General features: G+C 41.4%; 1 protein-coding gene across 1 annotated transcript in view; it reads right to left on the minus strand.

Annotated features, from left to right (window-relative positions):
• LOC124545301 (Parkinson disease protein 7 homolog) overlaps positions 1–16,335 on the minus strand; it is a 50,834-nt gene that overhangs the window by 9,246 nt on the left and 25,253 nt on the right. Inside the window, exons 4-5 of the mRNA XM_047124200.1 lie at positions 4,725–4,794; positions 3,094–3,219 (exon numbers count right to left, since the gene is read on the minus strand). Of these exons, the coding sequence (XP_046980156.1) occupies positions 3,094–3,219; positions 4,725–4,794 (196 nt within the window). The remainder of the gene's footprint in view (positions 1–3,093; positions 3,220–4,724; positions 4,795–16,335) is intronic.

Here is a 16,335-nt window from a genome sequence, read left to right on the forward strand (position 1 = left end):
AGGAAGTTTCATTCTTCCAGACCTTCAAACAGGTTTTTATCTTATTCCCCTTGTACACTTATCAGCCAGAACATTATGACCACTGATTACTATCGATATAAATTCGTCCAGGCAATAGCAGCGTCATCTGGCGAGGAATGACTACTAGTCAGACACACGCACGGTGTATATAGTATCAGTGAGTGTGCTGTCCATGTTTACATTGGGGAAGCCGCGCGATCTATCTGAGTTTGATCGAGGGCACATTTTGATGGCCCGGAGACTCGGCACGAGCATTTCGGAAACTGCACGACTGGGGTATTCGAGCAGGGCCGTGCTGAGCGTCTTCAACATTTGGCGAAACCGAGATAAAACCACATCCAGACGTCGTGAGGTTGGGCGGCCATCCCTCATTACAGATGTCGTATGTCCTAGGTTGGGCAGGCTGGTAAAACAGGACAAGTGGCGAACTGTGACGGAACCGGCATTGGACTTTAATAATTGCAGAGTGCAAGTGTGTCTGAACACACAGTGCACCGAACACTCACAACGATGGGCTTCCGCAGCCGACGCCTATGTATGTGGCAATGTTAACATCGCGGTATCCTATAGTTCGGGATGGACACAGGTTGGCGGCAGTTCCATTATGCTCTGGGGAACGTTCACTTGGGCATCCATGTGTCCAGTGGAGCTCGTGCAAGGCACCATGACGGCCAAGGGGTATCGTACACTGGTTGCAGACCTCGTACACTCGTTCATGACGATCATCTTTCCCGACGGCAGAGACAGAGGGATAATTCTCCACGTCACTAAGCTAGGAGTGTGATGGAGTGGTTCGAGGAACACAGTGGCGAGTTCCAATTGATGTACTGGCCCTCCAACGCGCCAGACACGTATCCGTTCGACAACGTGGCGCCAGAGCTCATCGCTCCCCTCCCCGGAATTCACGGGAATTAGGTGAGTTGTGTGTGCACATGTGGTGCCAACTCCCTTCGGCGACCTAGCGAGGCCTCATTGCTTCTATGCTACGACGCGTCGCCGCTGCTATCCGTACCATAGGTGGACATTTCGGCTATTAGGAGGGTGGTCATAATGTTCTGGCTGATCAGTATATATCGTCTGATGATGCAACAGTCTTATCTTCGTTAAATAAGGTTTATTTCTTCCATAGTTTGGTTCGAATACTACATCTTTCAAGGCCACCGAGCGAGGTGGCGCAGTGATTAGCACACTGGACTCGCAATCGGGAGAACGACAATTCAAACCCGCGTCCAGCCATCCTGATGCAGGTTTTCCGTGATTTCCCTAAAATCCCTTCAGGCAAATGCCGGGATGGTTCCATTGATAGGGCACGGCCGATTTCCTTTCCATCCGTCCTTAATACGATGGGATCGATGACCTCGCTGTTTGGTCCCCTCCCCCAAATCAACCAAACTAATCTTCCAAGACCTCGATCTCTAGACGAGGGTATCGTCACACCTTTTGTTTCGTCGTATGTATTTCCATTTCTTTTTCTTGTCTCCCGTATTATGATCTGCTTTTGCTATTAATTGATTTCTTCCCAGCAGCCCATATTCACCTGCGACAGACTGAAGTAACCATTTCTTTGGTTTTTTAAATTTTTATCTACTTTTTTCACGCAACACCTAAATTAGTGTTGGAAAGACTTTATTTTACATCATATTTCATGTAGTTGCTAATTTACGGAAAGGAATAGTTTTAACGCATGTTTTCGTGAATGTTAAAAGTTAATGTAATCAACTGTAGGCCGTAAGAAAAGTCGCTTTGCGAACCGTCAGTTGTTCAGACACAGGCGACAAAATTGTGCCATCTTAACTGTTTGAGTACGTAACTTTATCCATAGTACAAAAGTAGATCCTGAATGCATTAGTACATGTCTCTGGTCCACGTGATGTTTCTTGTACATCTTTCTGTACTCAGATAAAACTACAAAGTCAAAATTGAATTTACTTAGCCGCTACAAGAGAGGAATATAAAGTGACGGAGAGCATTTGACATAATAGAGACGTTAAGAGAACCTTACGCTTTTTACAGACTCGCTACTAGAACAAACCTCCGTGTATAACGTCACCGCCTGTTCCGTTGGAGCGTACAGTCACTGTCTTGCTTTCTACAGGCAAAATGTTATGTATTTCATTATTTCTCTCCTCGCGTAGCGTTAACATCCAACGAAGGCCACAATACAGTAGCAGTTCCGTTACTAAGTAGTTGACAGATGGTATAGCCAAAATAGGCGATGCAGTGTTTTTATCTTAAAGACCTAGTAATAAGCATGACTGGACCATTTCCCAACAGAGTGCACTCAAGTTAGCTGAAGTACGAATTGCGACAGACTTCTGATCCTCTCGAGTTACGAACAGCACGCGCTATGCCAGCTCACGTGGTGGCAAGTAGCAGCTGTTTTACTTGTTCCTAGCCCGTGGACTTTATTTTCTTGTCCCCTATCTCTTCCTCCGTTGTACTAATATGTTTCTCCCAACATCACACTGGAATCTTTGTCTCTCCCTATTGTTGTTACTCTCAAACCGCTCCTTCCGGCGCCAAGTTAAATTATTGCTGGACGGCGAAGCATGTATCCCGTTAACAGTTCCCAGTTCCTTTTTCTTGGTAGGGATGTTTTGTAGACTACTTTCCTACACATTCTCTCACACTTCCTCATTTCATACTTTACATTTCAATTACAAATTGGTTCTAAGCTTAGAAAGTAGCCATGATGATAGACTTCTGATATTTAAATTCAGGAGCGCCAATACATCTAGTTTATATTATTGTGCTAATCATCAGTGAGGAGGAAGAACATCAGGGCTTAACATCCCTTTTGCGACGAGGCCACTGACGACGGAACACAAGTTCGGATTGAGGAAGTAATCTTTTCTGAGGAACTGTCCCGTCATCTGCCTTCCGCTACCGGGGGAAACCACACGAAACCTTCGTACATTTACTGGGATTTGAACCGACGTCCTCCTGAATGTGAGTCCAGATTCTTACCTTAGCTCCACCTCGCTCGGACTAACCAAGAACATTTCCCTTCACTTCGGCCACTATGCACTGTCAATAGCACCACACATATCTCTGAGATACGTAAAAACCTACCGTCCACGACTACTTTGTCTTCCTTGTAGTTGTACTTGTCGCCCTCCACCATGGCGTCCTTAAGAGGCGGAAAAGATGTGATATTCTTGCCGTAGCCAACACCGTGTGCCTTGAGAACTGTAGGCGCTGCAAATAAGAGCAGTTCATACATATTACTACTCAACGGTGCTAGGGAGTACTATTATATCTCTGTTAAATTCAAGTCATATCCCATAAACAAATACAACGAAAATTATTATTTCTTTTAAAACTTATTATCTTCACTGATAATCGCACTATCGCCCGAAACAATATGGTAATTATTTTTGACCTTGTGTTACGTTAAAAAAATAAATGTATTTCTATTAGTAATATGTACTCATCCCACAGATATATTATACTTTGGACAAATTATTTTTGATCTTTCAGTTGGTAATCATGCATCCACAAACCTGAATTTAAACCCCACTTTAACATTTGGAGCAATTAAAATTCGTTAGAATAATATCACATAATCAGTAACTTACTGAAAAATTCAAGAACATATTGTGATTAACAAGCTTACTGCTTCAAGCTTCACTGAATATCTTCTTCCTGATATGTTGTTGTTGTTGTTGTTGTGGTCTTCAGTCCTGAGACTGGTTTGATGCAGCTCTCCATGCTACTCTATCCTGTGCAAGCTTCTTCATCTCCCAGTACCTACTGCAACCTACATCCTTCTGAATCTGCTTAGTGTATTCATCTCTTGGTCTCTCTCTACGATTTTTACCCTCCACGCTGCCCTCCAATGCTAAAGTTGGGATCCCTTGATGTCTCAGGACATGTCCTACCAACCGATATCTTCTTCTAGTCAAGTTGTGCCACAAACTTCTCTTCTCCCCAATCCTATTCAATACCTCCTCATTAGTTACGTGATCTACCCACCTAATCTTCAACATTCTTCTGTAGCACCACATGTCGAAAGCTTCTATTCTCTTCTTGTCCAAACTATTTATTGTCCATGTTTCACTTCCATACATGGCTACACTCCATACAAATACTTTCAGAAATGACTTCCTGACACTTAAATCTATACTCGATGTTAACAAATTTCTCTTCTTCAGAAACGTCTTCCTTGCCATTGCCAGTCTCCATTTTATATCCTCTCTACTTCGACCACCATCAGTTATTTTGCTCCCCAAATAGCAAAACTCCTTTACTACTTTAAGTGTCTCATTTCCTAATCTAGTCCCCTCAGCATCACCCGACTTAATTCGACTACATTCCATTATCCTCGTTTTGCTTTTGTTGATGTTCATCTTATATCCTCCTTTCAAGACACTGTCCATTCCGTTCAACTGCTCTTCCAAATCCTTTGCTGTCTCTGACAGAATTACAATGTCATCGGCGAACCTTGAAGTTTTTATTTCTTCTCCATGGATTTTAATACCTACTCCAAATTTTTCTTTTGTTTCCTTTACTGCTTTCTCAATATACAGATTGAATAACATCGGGGAGAGGCTACAACCCGTCTTCCTGATAGACGAACATTATTAATAAAATTGTCACAACTTCTCAAGATACGTTGCGTTTGATGAAATAAAGTGAGCAACCAAACGAAATTTGTGGGCGTATACTTCAAAATGTGACTTAGTATTATTTTAAACACTTACCTGCACAAATAGCGCATACGAAACGACCAGCTCTCTCTTGCTCTCTTAACAGCGATCCAACCTCAGATGACTGAAAAAGAAACGAATTTATAATTTATCTGTCTATAATCAGTATGAAACTTCTCTTAATTCTGAGCGCTAAAAGTGAACCACCTTGCTGTAAGGTTCCAACTGCGATTATCGAAAATAATAGGTCCGTGTAACATCGACATCCATACGATCATAAGGTATTAGAACTTCTAAGTAAGGATGTTCACACATTCCCTGAAGCTTACAGCTACAGGCAAGAGAATATTGATACTCTAATTTTCATTTCTGTTTAAAACATATTGTTGGTAGCTGTGTCTTTACGAAACTACTGTTTACCCGATTTTAAATTGTATGCGCCGAAATCCATAACACTATAATTCTTCGAAAGGGACAAAATTTACTCATACACTTAACGATGCAACAGTATGTGGGTTATAGAGTGACATTTATCACTATATGCATGTTCCATTAAGCTATCGATATCTGGAGCGACTAAGATGTTTGTTGTCTTGTAGCAGATAAATAGAAATCATAATGGTAAAATAACCCGCATTCTTTTTCTCTCTTTGAATGTAAGAAAATGTGCAGCTAGGAATGTTCGAACTGCGTAAGGCTGTAGAGCTATAGAAGCGAAAATCTCAGACCTAGACAGCATGTAATACGCTTTATTGAAACATCGTCAGTACAACGCAGGCCTCACCTGTACGGAGCCATGTCACTGAACAAGAAAATAGATTAGAGATTCTGAATTGCTTTATACAGGGTGATTCAAAAAGAATACCACAACTTTAGGAATTTAAAACTCTGCAACGACAAAAGGCAGAGCTAAGCACTATCTGTCGGCGAATTAAGGGAGCTATAAAGTTTCATTTAGTTGTACATTTGTTCGCCATTTCAGCCAATAAAGTTTTTGGTCCCTTTTTCTTCGAAAGTGCTACTTTAACTGGACTACAGTATCTGGAGATGTTAGAGAATTGGCTGTTTCCTCAGCTCGAACAAGAAGCACAACAATTCATATTTCAGCAGGATGGAGCGCCACCACATTGGCACTTGTCTGTCCGTAACTACCTGAACGTCAACTACCCGAGGCGATGGATCGGCCGCCAGGCAGCCCGTGACAGAGCACTTCATCACTGGCCTCCAAGAAGCCCTGATCTTACCCCCTGCGATTTTTTCTTATGGGGGTATGTTAAGGATATGGCGTTTCGGCCACCTCTCCCAGCCACCATTGATGATTTGAAACGAGAAATAACAGCAGCTATCCAAACTGTTACGCCTGATATGCTACAGAGAGTGTGGAACGAGTTGGAGTATCGGGTTGATATTGCTCGTGTGTCTGGAGGGGGCCATATTGAACATCTCTGAACTTGTTTTTGAGTGAAAAAAAACCTTTTTAAATACTCTTTGTAATGATGTATAAGAGAAGGTTATATTATGTTTCTTTCATTAAATACACATTTTTAAAGTTGTGCTATTCTTTTTGAATCACCCTGTATTACTCGTTTTGACGACCGCCTGCTTAGCTGATTTATGACTGCAATTGTCTGTCACCTTATTTATGTCACTTCATTGTAAGCTAGCCATTTTTGTTGCTGTTTTCGTGGAATGAATAACAAAACAGCTAAAAAGAAGTGGTAACATGCTTGCCTCCCATGCAGCGTGCCCGAGTTCGATTCTGGGCCGGGTTGGAGATTTTCTGCGCTAATGGACTGGGTGTTGTGTTGTCCTCATCATCATTTCATCCTCATCATCGGCACGCAAGTCGCCCAGTGTGGCGTCGACTCAAATAAGATTGCACTTGGCAACCGAACCCGAATGGGGCCTCCTGGCCAACAATGCCATACGATCATCTCTTTTTTTTTCACTCGTTTTGAAAATACGCTCTTATTCACCACGTAAGGGTTCTTTGAGACCCATCAAAAATATAGATAGCAAATGACGTTTTGCCATGACAGACTGCTCAGCTGTTTACATTTTTAAAATATTTATTAAAACAGTCTCAATGCTAAATAGTTACACTTGATAACTAATTTCAATCACATTTAAGGACGATCCTCAGATCTGATTAATCAACGAATGAAGATTATCGTTAAATGTGATCGAAACTACTTATTAATTGTGAATATTTGCAACTGAGACTGATATAATACATATTTTTACGAATTATCACTTCATCACTTTTTGTGAGCGCAGTACAGTCTGAATTAGGGGGAGGAGGGAGGGGCGGGGGCGGAGGTATAACATAGAAATACGTGACTTATATGACTGTACGTACAGTGATCTCAGTGCGTTCTGAGTACATTTGGAACACAGAACTCAAGTCAAAGGGAAGTTGGATAGCACATGAAATACACCTGGACGACATCACGCAAGGACGGTTCGTCGACATATTAATCAGCGCCCGTCGAATCTCATAGTCTGAGAGACGGATCTCGCCCCGAGGCATCATCTCTCGCCTGTGGAGAAGATTCCACGAGGAAGGAAACATTCAGTGACAGGACCAGCAACGTCGACCATGTCCTGGAAGTGAGGATTGCCATCTCGGCTGAAGCACGGCTCTCGCATAGCTGCAGATCTCGCCGCAGCTTTAGATCAGGGTCGAGGGGCACGGGAAGGGGAAAGTGCCCTCTGTTCACGCGCAACAAGAGTTAGCCGGATCCTAGAGCCAGACACCAGCTGTCTCACTGTCAGCGTGGTTAAGTCGGGCAACGTAGGTAGTTCTGGCAGCAGCACTGTCAGTGCCAGCTGTCATGCTGACAAGTTGCGTCTCCTCGTGGTGGGGGATAGCAATGGTAGAAGAGACAAGCCGTCGTTTAGCTTGCAGGGCGATTCTGGTCGTCTGTTCGTCTGGCGCTCCTGTGGGGCACGGGAAAGCAGTCGGTATGGCGGCGCCAGTCTTTTCGTTTGAGGTGGCTCTATTTTAAGAAGACGCACTCCATTGCAAGGAGTACGTGACAACGCAGTAAATTCGATTCAGTGACATACATAATTTTCCCTCTTCTGTGCATCAATTTCTCAAGTACTTCATTTTGAAGTATTTCAGCATAAACGGCGTAACAAGTGCTGCCACCTGATAGTGACGTAGGAATCTATTTGTGTAAAAACGCCTTTATTTTTCTGTCCAAAGTTGTGATTTTATTTTTTATTATTTTTGTAATATGTTATCTTAAAGACTTAAATCACATGTAACAACTGAATGTGTAGTATACAATAAAATATATGTGTAAGTGTGTTTGTTCAAGTTGGAAATGGAATTGCGCTGGCTGTACCAAAGATATTTGTTGTTGAAAGAGTCAACAGTGGCAGTCTGTTGCTGGCAGTAAATGTCAGTGTGCTCAGAAGGCTTAGCAGTTCTGTGATGTCAGTATACTGAGATGACGGAGGGAGATATTTATCGCCACGTATTATTAACCACAAAATCTTTATAAGACACACACACAGAGAGAGAGAGAGAGAGAGAGAGAGAGAGAGAGAGAGAAAGTCTCTCTCTAAAGTCATCATACTCCACACCTCAACAATGAGCTGACACAGATAAGTCTACCAGTAAACTTTGTAAAGTATAGCTCTCAAAAATTTTTGAGCTATTTAGACTTCCATCAATTAAAATTGATTTCAGCAGAGGTGCCTTTTTAAATCATTTTTTCTAAACCCATTATAATAAGACATAGTTATTTCGTTTAAATGTCAGGATAAATTTGATTTAGTAACTCTGTTTGGAACTAAAGTTTATTTTATGGTGCTTCACGACTTCGTCCTGACCGTATTTCATATCTGATGGCCGTTACAGTCACGTGACAGAGTGTTACTAGCAGCTCATTATTTTTCAACATTGCAGTAATTAGTGGTATTTTTGATAATGTAGTTCATATTAAATATTTAAATGCAGTGCTAGAAGATACTAAATGACTGACCATACCTACGTCAACCTTCCAGTTATCGTATAAACAAAATAATTTTTCCTTTAATAAAGATTTCAAAATTATGCTCACAAAGTAAAGTACTCTTATGTTCACTTTTAAAATTTTCGTTGTCACAGGGCGTTGAGGACCCGATATGCCCACAGTCATTATTCCTAATTAGGAAGGATAGTTAACTAGTAAATCCCGACAGCCGTGTTACAAATGTAGACTCTAGTGGACCGGACAATAGTTAATTTTTCCTGGCCCATGTATTTATACATCGACAAAACTGAAAGTTTGGTGGTTGTGAGAAAATTAGAAACCATTGCGACACTGGTGTCTGGCGTATCGGGAATGGAATAGGCACAGCAGAACAGCATTGCAGAACCGGAACAGCTAGGTAGCGAAGACAAAATAATAACTAATGACATAAAACTAGTGGGTTTTGAAAAACAGAATTATGACAAGTTAAATTTCCCAGTGAATGCATTTACAGATATACTGATGAGCAAGGTGTTAAATATTTTCATTAAAGGAAATCGAAAATTACAGTAATGGATCAAGAGCATAAAATTAATGTAAAAACAGAATTGATGAAATTAATGTTAGCAGTGAACCATAAGCTAGACGTGCAATGGTCTGAAACGCTATCGTCAACAACATATCAAGTGAGAAAATTTAATCTTCAAGCGTCAGTTAGAAATCTTTATTGAAGGTGAAAGTTTTACTTGACATGATAGGTACAATGAATGAAAGTATGAAAAATGTTGACGAATAATTGGACTCATATGAGGACAGCGTCTGTCGAAAATAAAAGCTGTAGATGAACAGCTTAAAGCAGATAAAATCGAAGCTTGCACAGCGCTTCCTCAGTCAGTAAATAAACTTCAGAAACAGGCTGGCCTAGTGGTACGTAAAACTAATGAAAATATTCAGAGTTTAGAAAAACGAGTTAATGAAACGTTGAACAATAAAGTGTCACGAATTAAAGCAAATGTTTGTGGAAGAAACGAATCATTGGGAGCTTCCACCGACCTACAAATTTCTGAAACTAAACAGAAAGAAAAACTGAAAATCGTTGTTTCTAAAATTTCAGAGGAATTAGTAGCATATTGTGAAAATGAAAAATCAGAATTGCAAAACGAAGATTTACAGCAGACGCACGAAGTTGGGCAGTCAGAGCTGTTTTAGGATTTAACATTTTGGAAGAATTCTTAGAAAACTTATAATCACAGAGTACAGATCGAATGGTATTAAGAATTCTTAGACGCACCTTGACGTAGATCTGGGGATAATACGAGGATGAAAGTATGTTTGTGAAGATCTGTATATGTAAAACATATAAGTGGGCTAGTTCCTGAGGACTGTTTGTAAATGACTATGCATAGAAAACTCCCATGGGATAGAAGAAAGTGTATCATTGTTGGTGATTATAATGGAAACCTTTTTGAGAAAATTGAGGGAAGCAAACAGTTGAAATCGAAGAGGCGATAAAAATTTTCATGGTAATCACGAATGGTATAATGAACTGAATCAAAACAAAGCATATTGCTGACGAAAGTAGATGGAGGAAGAAGTGAAAGAAATATCAGAGCCTGGAGGGGTGCAAATATATAATATCATGATAGATGTGATGAGGAAACACCCGCTCACAACGATGAGAGGCCTACATGGTGCAGGTTGTGACCACAGATCCCCTGATTGCACGTGTAAGCAATCAAATGGTGACGGCAAAACCATTCACATCAATAATAGATGTACTGCATATAATGGGAATACAGTCAATTGTTGTCAATTTTGGGACAGTAGTAACAAAATTCTGTGGAGTAACGAATAAAGAAGTTGTAGTCTGAAGAAGGTTCAGTCGCCAAAACGTGAAGAAGAAAAACAAACAAATAAACCAGCTCTATAATGTTGTCTGAGGTTTTCATTTTAATGACAGATATGATCTGCAGGAGTATATTAATAGGGAGAACATATTGTTCTACGGTAACATAAAAAGTGAGGATAAGCGTGTAATGACTTGCTTAGATTAAATAAAGATTGACTGTGGTGTTAATGTTTTTAGCATCATTGTAGAGACGTATGAGATGATGTATAACAAGTGTGTGGAAAAAATGAACGGGTTAAGTCAGTGGTCGTCAACGTTTTTTGCCCATGAGCCAACAGTGACGTTGTGGAATGGCACCTCGGGCCACATGTGGCGATCTTATTATTAATGGTAACCCACATATGTTAGTATGCTATGAAAATCTGATAGATTAGAAATAATAAAGGCTCTATACATTGGCCCCCGGCCGCCAGCACCCAAGTATCGATTTTTAAAAGCCAGCACCATTCGGAACACTTCATGTCGACTGTTACGTTTCAGACTGTTTCCACCCTCAGCGACGCAAAATTGCGACACTAATTGCCCGATGGAGATTTGTTGTGTTTTGTGTGTGAGCAGATGACTGATTGATTAATAACAGTAACTATACTTACATTTAAATGCGCTACGCAATTTGAGACACGATTACACATGTTTACTAAATGTTTTGAATGTTATTATTCTTGACTCATTGCATTGTATTATAAAAACTTTAATTTAATTTCATATTCATTGCAACAAATATCTAGACTACCACATTTGAAATAACTGTCTCTGTAACGCTCATTCACGGATCGATGTTACTTCCATGCCAAAATTTATAACATAGGAGCTGATTGGTACGCTTCAGGCATGCCCATGATTTGTCAGCACTGGAAGACAAAAGAGAAAACATGCATCCCACAGTGACCATGCCCTCTGGAGCTTTACTTAGCTCACTGCAGAATTCACCATCGTCAGTTACAATTAAGCACATCTTAAAATATCATTGGCTCTGTAAGTATTTTTGTTCGTTACTGAGCAGTAAAACAGCCTCTTAAGAAGGTCCTGACGTTAGATGATATTTTTTGGATGCAGATTTTAGTTAATATAAACACATAATATAAAATGTAGCTGAGGACCACAGGCCGCCTGAATACTTAATTTGGGCTACAGGTGACCCGCAGACCACAGTTTGACAACCACTGGGTTAACGGACAGTCTTAAGGAATGTTCAGAAGGAAAAGGAGATGTAGCAAACGGGAGTTCTAAAAGATGTGTAGTGCATGATAGTGAAGATATTGAAGAGAAAGTGGGGTGTTGTAGTGGGGATAGTGAATCAAGTACAATGGGGAAGAACTGGAAGCGGATGTTGAAGAGGAAGGGGTATCGAGGATAAAATCAAGTATAGGGTTGTTTTGATGCTGGTGGAGGCAATGAAGGACAAAATACAGTGAATAAAAAATTGTTCAGCCTACTAATGTTGAGCAGGAAAATGAGATCGATCTATCCTGGTTATCAAAATGCTTCTGAATCATGCTGCGGCTCACGTTGGTGCTGTTAGTAGGTTTCCGCCCTCTCTTGGAGACCAGGCAGTATCGGTTAGTTGGCATGGTTGCGGTTGTTTGTCTTCTTCTCGTGTTGACTGGCCACTCGGTTTCGCAAGCGTGTCCTGTCCGCTAGTGGCAGCAGCGGCGGTTATCGGTATGTAGTAACTGTTGCCCTGTCTTTGGGGCGACGCCGCTGTTTTTCGGGTCATGTAAGTGTGCGAGTTCGATTGGGGACTCAGGAGGAGCCAGGTCCGCGTAGTGCCAAAACACGCCGGGACCACTGGCAGCACGCATGGACTGCCGGTGGAAGGGCTGTGGTCACGAGGGTGCACGACCTCGTCGTAAACCAGATCCAACAAGCTTTAAGATGAGTGCATTTCAATCCAAGTAGAGAAACCTCCACCATTGTGATGTCTCGCGATTCCCCAGTCACTTGGGTTCGTGTTGCTGCTCGTAGTGTCGCCGAGGCGAAGAGCAGCGAGTGGAGTGCTTGGGGAAGGAAGATCTGATTAGCTTTCCTCGACTTCTTATTACTATTTACTGCGTTCAACTTGTTATAACTTTTTAAGTTCAATCAGCGGTAATTTTCTTGCCTGGTGGACGCTAACGCCCCAGTTACCTGCCCTGGGGGTTAATATATGTAACGGCAGTGTGCGTTTCCTCGCCTTGCCGTTGCTGTCCGGTAAGGCGTGTAGTTTCGACAACTTTCTTGATTGTAGGCCGGTTGGTGATTCTTCTTTTCTGGTGGTAGTGATTCCTTTCTCGTTCCGGGCGCTCTAAGCACAGTATTCTGTGGACGTAGTGCAGACCGCCGGTTCCGACTTTGGCGTATTGTTCCATCGTTGCATTTGGTTTATCGGAAGTCAGGTAGCTTTAGCAAGATTATCATTAGACATTCGTTAAACTGCCACAAGTCTGGGTTACCATCTTGTGAAGTGAATGCAACTCTTGGCTGCCTATCTCATCGCTCGCGAAAGTGTTTGTTGCCGGACATTCTCAGAGGTCGATTCCTGGAGCACCCTCTCTGGCCACTAGGTTCTTGTAAGACGTGTGTGTTCTAAAAGGCGGTCTGATGGCCAGAAGTTCAGTGTAACGCTCCTTCAGCCCACGGTATCTGCGGGTATAATCTGTCTCAGTACCCTTTAAGGAACGTATGTACTGGTCCTTGTGTTTTATTATTATATTATTTATTACGATACCTTGTAATAACTACATTGAAGGTTATATACGTATAGTTAATAGTTCTGGTCGCCTTCTGGAATAAATGTAGCAGTGTAGTGTTCAGCGGATGTTGAGGGTTTTGTTACAAAGTTTAGCATCATCTTATTTCACCCGTTTGGTGACCAGTTGCTTGTTTTTTTAATTAACCATTGCTATTGTATTTACTATTTTAGAGCAGGTTATTAAATTTTTTATATTATTGCTGTTCCTGGCGTGTAAGGACTTCAGCCGTGATTGTGGTCATTTGCCTTAAAATTCTAATTTGGTATTTGTATTTTAGCAGTAAGCCTTAAAACCTAATTTACTGCCATTCCTGGCGTCTGATACCTTCTGCTGTGTTTGTGCCGACTTACCTTTAATATTTCAATACATGTAAGTTGTAATTTGCAGCGAGTTTTAAACAGTTCTTAATTTATTGTCATTCCTGGCGTTTAAGGCCTTCTGCCTAGATCACAGTGGCTTGCCTTTAAAATCTGTATCTGTACTTGATGGTGATTTGCTAAACTGTAATTCACTGAAGACACTATTATTTGCACAGTTGTTTATTCCTTCATTAATAGCGTGTGGTATTTCTATTTATCGTTGAGTCTGGAATTACTGATTTAAAATAAATTGCGTGTAACTGTAAAAGGCAGCGAGTAGTAACTGATTACGGCCCCGTCCACAATCGTAACCGAATCCTGCCTTCCCTTGATTACCAAGTTTCAGGATCAGCTGGGAGTAAAAGATCATCAGTGGATAGAATCTGTACAGACAAGAGAAAAGGGGAGATTAACGAAAATAAGGAGAAGATAGGGATGTTCCACAGAATCGTAAATACTAATGTGAAAATTAAAAGGTTAATGAAATCTCAATGGACGGCAAGGCCAATTGAACAGGAATTGTTAGAGATGAATAGGAAGCAGTAGTATGTAGGAAGGGGCAAGCTATAACAATGGTTAACATTTGTGGCTTAATGGAAAGGGTGTGACTGGACTCTGGGACGAGATCACTGCACTGTCAAAAGCGTCAGTTCCCTTCCTCTCCCCCCTTCTTGATTGACTCCTGGTAGTAAGTCGCATATGTTATCAAAGCATCTGTAGTTCTGAAGGCTAGAAGGAAAGTTTCCATTGTTGTGAATCCTATGTGTCAGTCCAAAGTTTATGGATGTTCACTCATATTTGTGTATAGTGAATTCATGAAAGAAATTTATGTAACGCTCCAAACCACCTTCAGCCCGAAGAAAGCGCATCACTTGTTTGTATCGCTTCATCTTAGCATCGATTTCTGTGTGTTAGAAGACTGAAGAGTTAAAGTTGTTTGTATAGTTTCTTAAATTTTTGTGCGAAAATATTTTAGATATGTGACAATTGAGGCTCTAGAAAAGCTATGTCCTGTCAAGTCAGCGAGTTTGCAACGCCCAGCCGATTGCTGAATCGCGGGGTGCGGCAAAGATAATAGCTGCGATGCAACTGGCCACTACGAACGTTTGCCGGCGACTGCATAGAAGAAACACAGTTTTGATCTGCCAGAAAGTTTCGTATCAGCGCACACTCCGCTGCAGAGTGAAAATCTCATTCTGGAAACATCCCCCAGGCTGTGGCTAAGCCATGTCTCCGCAATATCCTTTCTTTCAGGAGTGCTAGTTCTGCAGGGTTCGCAGGAGAGCTTCTGTAAAGTTTGGAAGGTAGGAGGCAAGATACTGGCAGAAGTAAAGCTGTGAGGACTGGGCGTGAGTCGTGCTTGGGTAGCTCAGTTGGTAGGGCACTTGCCCGCGTAAGGCAAAGGTCCTGAGTTCGAGTCTTGGTCCGCCACACAGTTTTGATCTGCCAGGAAGTTTCATATCAGCGCACAATCCGCTGCAGAGTGAAAATCTCATTCTAGAAACACTTATTGTTAAAGAAAGAATTAGCATGGAATATTTGTTCCCAGAAAATGGTTCTTGGCTTGTCCTTTGAGAATTTCAGTATTAGTATCCGAGTATTGTTCGAGTAGTGAGGCTCGAGAGAGATTATCGTGGCTGTAATGAGATCGGCTCACACGTACGATACGTGAACTGGTCTGCAGTGGGGATAGAACTCAAATGTGTTCAGAGCAGTTCTACGTCGTTTAGGAGATATTTTGAGAAGATTATCGGCTTATGTAGGAAATGACTGTTTCTCAGATTTTTGGTAGAGTGTAGACTCACCAAGTATAAGAAAAACTCCGATTCATTGAATGTGAGATTAGTTCCTCCTAGCTGTGATTAATGGTGCGTCGTGCTGCTTAACAGCAACGCGATGGTAGGCGAACCTTTTTTCAATATTTGTGTGACATTTTCCGTTAGATGGTGTATGTGAAGAGACGTGTTCACGCGAAGTCAATTAGTTGTCTTGTGGTTGAGGGTTAAAGCACGCACTAAGAGATAGTGGCGTTGCATTGTATTATTGTGATTCTATAGGCGTACACAAGCACTAAGGAGTAGTGACTTAGCGATGGTTTGGTTAGGATTTATTATGTGACTTCGGTTTGAGCGTCGAAATATAGTAAATTCCGGAAATCTCGTTGGATGCACTGAAGATGTAATCTATACTAAAGAGAACGGTCGTCCTACACAACAATTATTTATTGAGAAACAATCTGAAGTTTATTGAGAATGTGATAGCTTTTCCAAGAACCATTCAAAAGAGAACGCGCTAATTCTTTCTGAAAGAGATCATCGAGTGCTGTACAGGGTGATTCAAAAAGAATACCACAACTTTAAAAATGTGTATTTAATGAAAGAAACATAATATAACCTTCTCTTATACATCATTACAGAGAGTATTTAAAAAGGTTTTTTTTTACTCAAAAACAAGTTCAGAGATGTTCAAAATGGCCCCCTCCAGACACTCCAGCAATATCAACCCGATACTCCAACTCGTTCCACACTCTCTGTAGCATATCAGGCGTAACAGTTTGGATAGCTGCTGTTATTTCTCGTTTCAAATCATCAATGGTGGCTGGGAGAGGTGGCCGAAACACCATATCCTTAACATACCCCCATAAGAAAAAATTCCAGGGGGTAAGATCAGGGCTTCTTGGAGGCCAGTGATGAAGTGCTC

The sequence above is a fragment of the Schistocerca americana genome, chromosome 1, assembly GCF_021461395.2.
Source record: "Schistocerca americana isolate TAMUIC-IGC-003095 chromosome 1, iqSchAmer2.1, whole genome shotgun sequence".
Taxonomy (NCBI): domain Eukaryota; kingdom Metazoa; phylum Arthropoda; class Insecta; order Orthoptera; family Acrididae; genus Schistocerca; species Schistocerca americana.